The sequence below is a fragment of the Pipistrellus hanaki genome (genome assembly GCF_964339955.1).
Source record: "Pipistrellus hanaki genome assembly, chromosome: 19".
In the NCBI taxonomy this organism is placed as follows: domain Eukaryota; kingdom Metazoa; phylum Chordata; class Mammalia; order Chiroptera; family Vespertilionidae; genus Pipistrellus; species Pipistrellus hanaki.
In genome coordinates, this window is record NC_140521.1 from 19,514,781 (window position 1) to 19,522,384 (window position 7,604).

Consider the following 7,604-nt stretch of genomic DNA (forward strand, 5'->3'; position numbering starts at 1 on the left):
ATCATGAGAATTGCCAACACAAAATGTTTTTACACACCAATTATACTCTTTTGAATACCTTACTTATTAGTTCTCAAATTATGCCCAGATGGATTTAATCATCTATGCTATTTAATGAAATGAAATAATGTGAAACTATGTGAGGAAACCATGTGTCTTATGTAAAAATTACTTCCTCGGGAATTTATCAATGTTCTTTGGGTTTAAAAAAAAAGTCACACCCTTTTAGATAAGGTCTTTGAAATCTTCACTCAATATTATAAAATTCCTGTTCACAATTAATTACTTTTAAACAAATCATTAACTCAAATTTAATTTTATTTTTTATTAAAAAAGTATTCTTTTTTTAAAAAATATATATTTTATTGATTTTGTACAGAGAGGAAGGGAGAAAGATAGAGAGTTAGAAACATCGATGAGAGAGTGTCATCGATCAGCTGCCTCTTGCACACCCCCTAATGGGGATATGCCTGCAACCAAGGTACATGCCCCTGACCGGAATCAAACCTGGGACCCTTCGGTCCCCAAGCCGACGCTCTATCCATTGAGCAAAACCGGTCCCGGCTCAAGTTTAATTTTAATATCAAGTGTCTTAAATGGCCCTGGCCAGTTTCGCTCAGTGGATAGAACATGTACTGGTCAAGAGCATGTACCTCAGTTACAGAGTCCTCCCAGGCCTGGCCCTGGTCTAGGAGTGTGCAGGAGGCAACCAGTGGATGTGAAAATCAATGGAAAAGTGTCACACAAAAAAAAAAGTATTAAATGTAACCAATTAATGCAATAATACAAATTAAGACTTATTACAGTATAACGGTCTAGAAAAGACTGAGAAAAAGCTATTTACCTACAAATATACCTAATTTTCTTTATCTTCCCCTTTTCATTTTTAAGTTGACATTGCAAAGTTAAACTATGCAAAATAAAGACACAAATGAAATTTCAATATAATCAACTCAGGAGGTTCCATTAACAGTAATGGAATTCTCTGTACTAGAAAAAGTACAAAATGTAGAGAGCTGTCAACCAGGGCTCTGTGCTGTTTCACAGTAGTAGAAATACAGTTTTAATAATGTTCTAACACAATTCACCTACAATGAGAAAATAAACATTCACGAATACACATAATAAACCAGAGTGTGGAAATGCCAATGGCAAAACATTTTCCTTTGGACACAACTGATTCTCCTAAATCTCATCCAGAAAGAAAAGGAAAAAAGTCATCTTTCTCCTTTTTTCAGACTGAAACCTAAATGCACTCTAAAAGTTATATAATTAGCTTAAAGGAGGAAAATAACTTTACTCCAACAAAAATAACTAAAAAATACTAATAAAAATGTGAATAAACCAGGTGTTCCTATAAGAGAAGACTACTATAGCCAATTTATGAGGATAGAATCTACTCCATACTACAGATGATTTTAAAAATCAAATAACAAAATAATATAGTGGAGAGCTATCTCTGAAATAAACACAAATCACAACATTTTTACAGATGTTAAAGCTATGTTTATATCAACTAATGCAAATATAGAAAACTATGCTGATGTACATAGTGACTTTATACTAAACAAAAATTGGGCAAACATACATATTTCATTCATGCAAATGAGTTGAATTTACAATTCCTCATTTATGTTAATATTTACCAAGATTAATGGAAAATCATCTCCCCTAGGTTATGAAGTGAATTCCCTCAACAGAACAAAGCTGACACCTTCAAATCTTTTGAATAAACAATGAAAGGACATACTATAAAAGGAAGTATCTGAACAGGATTAGAAAGAAGTTAAATAATAGAAGGAAAAAAAAAAAAAAGCCCTAAATTCCAAGAACACATTACAAATATTGATTGTTTAATTCCAAAACTCTAAGCAAGTCCTATGAAGCAAGTGTGCATGTGTGTGAATTCTTTTTTAGACTATTCTCCACAGCACATTGAGACTACCCAGTTACCTCACTTCGCAATGCATTAAATGTAATTTCTCAAAATTTATAAAATGACAGGATTGAAATTCTGGTAGCTAACACTACACAACACATAGGTTGGAAAGCAGACTGGCACAAAGTGCATTTTAAATAAATGACACTAATAGCAATGTTGCAGAAATCATTGTTCTCCACTTCTAACAAATGGTTGCAATGCACAGTTCAGTAATAATAAAACCTAATATTCAACTATATTACTATTTCTCATAAACTTTGTCTAATCTCCCTCACTGGCTAGCATCTGTGAAAAAAGATGTATCACCCACTTTCAGGATGAAAAAAGCACACTTTCTACTACTAGTTTACAGAAGAAAAACATTGTTATTTTCTTCTATCAAAAATAACTCAAATCTTTTGAAAAAAATATCCAGTCTATCTTTGAATCAAACTTGAAGAGATAGTTGAATTGACTGTTCCAGAAACAAAAATCCAAATCAATAATCTTATTACTATTTACATTGAGTTTCATCTTAATTTTAAATAACTTGACAAACAGAACTATAGAATGTACTTATCTTCTGCAAATGGCTATCATAATTTATAGCATATAGTACTAACTAGTGACAGTGTATCTTTTCCCTAATCTCAAGAATAGAGATCTCTGAAAATGTTTGATGAATACAATTAACTCACAATTAAGGAGGCTAAATTAGCCAGTGAACAAAAAAGATTAATCAATTTTTCCATAAGTAATTAATATAATCCACACTATACCTTAATGTTACTCAAAGGAATGTCTGAAGAGACTTTTTTCCCTAATAAATACCTAATACAATCATGAAAAATATGACCAAAACATTCCCAAGAAAATGCTAAATTATCTAAGCACCTGGCAAAAACTCAATCAACACTCACTGTCCTAAAGGCATAGGTCCCCACCTTTATTCTCCCAAAGAACAGATCCCACCTAACTTCCTCTCAATGAGCACTTCAAGCAGTAACACAGCAACATTCTGCATAGCACAGAAATCTTGGGTACATTATTTTCTCTTTAAAATTATGAACCCATCACACGTACAAATGGCTCTTTAAAATGGTCCAGTAAACTGCTACACTATGCCTTAAATTGCTGTCTATTATGTACTTAAAAATATTTACTAGCAATTGGAGGTTATATGGCAACTATTATTACTGTGTGACAATTATTGCTATTAAAAATATATAAATACTGTAACACCATGTGCTACTAACAACAAAAGGCAAAACAGAAAACACACATTAGCAAGTTATAAACATTTTCATTAAAAAAAAATGAACCATCATGAGGGAAGAAAAGATGCTTTAAATGTAAATACTAAAATTGGAAATTGGGATGAAAAAAATACTCTGTGTATATATTTTAGCACTTGAGAAGATTAGAGAAATCATTCCCTTTTCCTCATTTTCAATTGGCAGCCCTCCCCATTTGGTTCTAACTCAAAAGAATAGATCTCAAAGTTTACAACCATTTTCTCTTTCTGCAAAAACATAAATCTCTTAAGGAAAACAGTAACCAGGTTACCAACAACTTAAAACACAGAATTAATGGTCCTTGATAGGAATTAATTACTAATGTGTTTATGTGCATTGCATTTCAAGGAGGAAGAATTTGATATTACCCAATTACCCCATAGTCAGGGAGATTCTAAGCAAATAAAATAACATGAATGTAGAATATACATACCTAAGAATTAGACTGCCTTCATGTTAAAGAGCATATACTTAAATCTAGTTAAAGGACACAAAATTGCTTTTCTCCATATCATCTCAATAGAGAAACATAACTAAAGAAACGAAACTAAAGATATACTTATATCTGGAAATTATGTGTCTTCCCACAAGGGCGGCTTGACATATCATAGGATGCACTGTTGCAACACTTTCCAAAAAGACAGATTTAACACACTGAGCTGAATTATTACTGAGTGACTATATAACAAGTCTCCCAGAAATGTGATGGACAGCATGGGAAAACAGTTTGGAGTCACAAAGGCACAGCCATGCATGTATTTAATGCAGTAGCTACAAACCTCACAACAGTAAGAATAAGAAACACACACAATGACCCATATCATGTATACACAATGGCTTTTTCACATTAGGAAAAGGGGGCAGGGGTTGACAGAGAATTTAGGAAATCTGACACCACAGAAACTGATGTAGTAGAAAAATCCGAAAGCAAAATAAGTAAAGGACTAACAAAAATCTTAAGGCATCTGATTGCAAAATCATTGTTTGCTAAACCATAATGAACTCAAGGTAATAGAAAGTGGGTGGGTGATTAGTATGGAACAGACCTTTAATCTCTAGTTTATACTTCAATTCGCATTAGTATGAATGTCTAGTTAAATTCTCTATAACCAATACTTTGTTCAAAAAGCTGCAGGCCATAAAGAAAAATATATGCTATTAATAAGTACATAGAGTTCTTACAATGCATGCTTTATTTTGACCAGGTGATGATTTTATCCCTTTAGAATTAACTATTCTATACAATGTACTTTAGGCAACATATTTTTTATATTCCAGGTTGCTGCTGTATGTAATTGTCAAGAAAAATTCTCAATTTAGAATGAGAAAATTTTATATTTATCAGCAGCTTTCTAACAGACTAGTATTTTTTTAATTAGCATCTTATTCATTCCACATACAAGAAAATGTAGATATTTTAGTCTTTTCAAAAAATTCACCCCATGCAGCCCTGCAGTTCTGCATTTCCAAGTTGCTACCTAAAGAGTAATTCTGTTTAAAAAAAAAAAAAAAATCAATTCCTGGTTTAAAGAGGTTCAGGAGAGGAATACCCAAAAGCTCTTAAAGCAAAGAATCCTTCTCCCACAAAACTGTTTCTCCAAAAGAATCTCAAGCACCATGTCTCATAACATTATAATCCTCACTTAAGGTTTTAAAAAAAAAAAAAAAAGATAAAAAAAATGACACATCCTAAAGAATTGCTACACATGTAATATACTTGCATTCATCTACAAAACCTACTGTATATAAATCAATCACATATATACCAGCCATTACCAGTCAGCATGATATATGGTAATTTGGAGGATCTCTCTTCACTAATATTGGTCTACTTGGTTTTTTTAATTACCTGTTAAAGTGTCAATGTGGTCACCAGACGCCAAACAAAAACCATTTTAAATACCACTTAATCAATACATTTGCTAATCTCTGAAAAGTCCCAGAACCTGACTGATACTAAATGACAGACTGAAAGGGAGAAAAGAGGAAGCAAAATGCGTTTTATTCTCATATATCAGAAGATTAAGGGAAACCATCACAGCACTGAGAAAAGAATCACAACTTATAACTGAATTTTAAGATTAAATGTCTTAATAAAAATGTTGAGAGGGAAACTGACCTGATCTCATTATTATAAAAGCAAGGATACTGTGTCACTCAGTCTTTGTAGATAAAAATCGCATGTTTTGATTTTTTATCTACATAATTAAACATATTTAATAAAACACATTTGAAAAGTTGGCAATTGTTTGTATTTCTCCCCTAGTCTTAAAGAAAAAAAAAAAAGCCTCTATGCTACCCGTAATTAAATGTAGCTAATTACAATTTGAACACTAAATTATTTACCCAGTGCAAACAACGATTAAAAAGAAACAATGTTTTTATCTACAGCAGGGGTTACACAAAACAATTCCCAAAATGCATGCTGTCCAAAGGCAGTCCCCCCCAACAAGGGTACACAACTTAAAATAAGTTGTTTTTTTAAGGCTAAATTAAACAAACCGTTTCGGCCAATTTTCCAATTATATTCTACGCTTGAGACGTAATTGCCTTACATCTGTTTACAAATCCTTGCTCAATATTTAAACAAATCCGTAGTGTCTCGGGCACATAACTATACATACAGTAACTCAGGCACAAAGCACATGGCTAAAGACCACGCACTGCAATTATTAGCCCAAACGCCAGGTTTAACAACGCGAATGTTTTCAGAGCTTAGGTAATACGACCCAATAAAAAAAGCAAAGATGGCATTTACCACCAAATGTCACTTGCCACCGCCAGGGAAGAGTTGCTGGAGCCCCATACATTTTTAATTTCCGTGAACCGAGATGCCGCCGTCGTGCCGTCGGGTGCCAAGGCTTCCGAGGAGAACAATTGACACCCTAACTGCTTCAAGATTAAGGCCGGCGATTCAAATCCCAAGGAAAAGTTGTCAATTATCAGGGAGAGAGAGGGAGCGCGAGCGGGGCGAAGGCAGATAAAAGCGATGTTATCAAACCGCCCAGCTTGTTGCTTTTTGTGTGTGTGTATGTGTGTGGATTCCTTGTTAGGGTAGAGAAAACAGTTTTTAAAAGGCACAGGAGGAGAGGAAGAAGAAAAAGGAAAAAAATTTAAAAAAAGCTTTCTCCACCTTCCGCCGGCTCGGGGTAATGGCTTTACGGCTCCCCGGCGTAGTAAGCGCCCTGCGAGGCCGGCGGCTGCCGATGTTTACAATCCAGGGAGCTCCGGGTGCAAGAGTCCTTTTACCGACACAATCGCGTTCAATCAACTGTTTTCGGGCGGAATCGCAGGTGTCATTATGGAATTTGTTTAAAAATGCAGAAGGCGGCCGGCCGAGGCAGCCGATCCGACCGGGGTTCGGAGGAGGGGGAGGAGGAAGAGAAGGCTGCTGATCGCAGATGCGGGCAGCAGCGCAGGGCACAGCTTTTCGCGTTTCGGGGGGCGAGACGGGGGCGCGGGGAGGGGACGGGAAGGGGGGGGGGGAGGTGCGTGTGATCGCAGCGGAGGGTGGGCGTTCGGAGTGCGACCCAGCACCGGCGGCGTCGAGACTTCCACACGCAGATTCCACGCCGAGCGAGCGAGCGAGCGAGCGCCGCCGCGCTCACAAACGATTTTTAAAGAGCCAAATAAACACTGGACGGCGTCCAAGGCGAGGGCGAGACGATCCAAAAGGGGGAGATCATCGGCGAGAGGAGAGGCGAACGGCGGGGAGAGGCAGGCGAGGGAGGGGCGGGCGACGTCCCGGCGGCGGGAGGAGAAAGTTGGTCGGCGGCGGAGGAGGTCGGGGACCCCCCCCTCCCCCCGGCGCGCCCCCCACCCCCCCGCCTCGCGGCCCCGCTACTCACCAGCGAGAAGAGGTTGGAGTGACAATCCTCCAGGCTCGCCCCGTTCGCCACCCAGTTCGCTGCCGCAGTCATGATCCTCCGCGAGCCCGGCCGCCAGAGCGGGGCATGTCGGAGCGAGGCGTCCGAGGCGAGGCCGGGCCGGGCGGCGGCGCCTCGCCGGGGAGCGCGGGGCGGCCGGGCCGCCGCCGCCGCCGGGGAAGGGCGCGAGGGCCGGCGGGCGGGCGGGCAGGAGGCGCCGCGGCGGCGACGCCGCGCCGGGGGCGGCGGGCCCGGGCCGGCGGGGCGGCGGGGGGGTCCGCGGCGGCCGCGCGGCTCCTTCCTGCTCGGGCGGCGGCGGCGGCGGCGGCGGCGGCTCCCGCGACTCCGGCGGCGGCGGGGGGCGCTGTCCGCGCGGCCCGGCGCCCTCCCCGCCTCTCAGGGCCGCCGCTGGCTCTCCGGCTGGCGCTGCGGGCCGGCCGCCGCCTCCGCCTTCCCTGTTCCTCAGCCGCCGCCGCCGCCGCCGCCTTGTTTATCTCCAGCCACCGACTCCCCCTCGGCCCC

At 40.1% G+C, this 7,604-nt stretch overlaps 1 protein-coding gene across 2 annotated transcripts in view; it reads right to left on the reverse strand.

Moving 5' to 3' along the window:
* Nucleotides 1–7,273, reverse strand: part of MED13L (mediator complex subunit 13L) — a 246,117-nt gene extending 238,844 nt beyond the window's left edge. For both annotated transcript variants that reach the window (XM_084868238.1, XM_084868237.1), the window contains exon 1: nucleotides 7,065–7,273. In XM_084868238.1, coding sequence (XP_084724364.1) covers nucleotides 7,065–7,136 — 72 coding nt within the window. In that variant the 5' untranslated portion in view covers nucleotides 7,137–7,273. The remainder of the gene's footprint in view (nucleotides 1–7,064) is intronic.
* Between the last annotated feature and the right edge of the window lie 331 nt (nucleotides 7,274–7,604).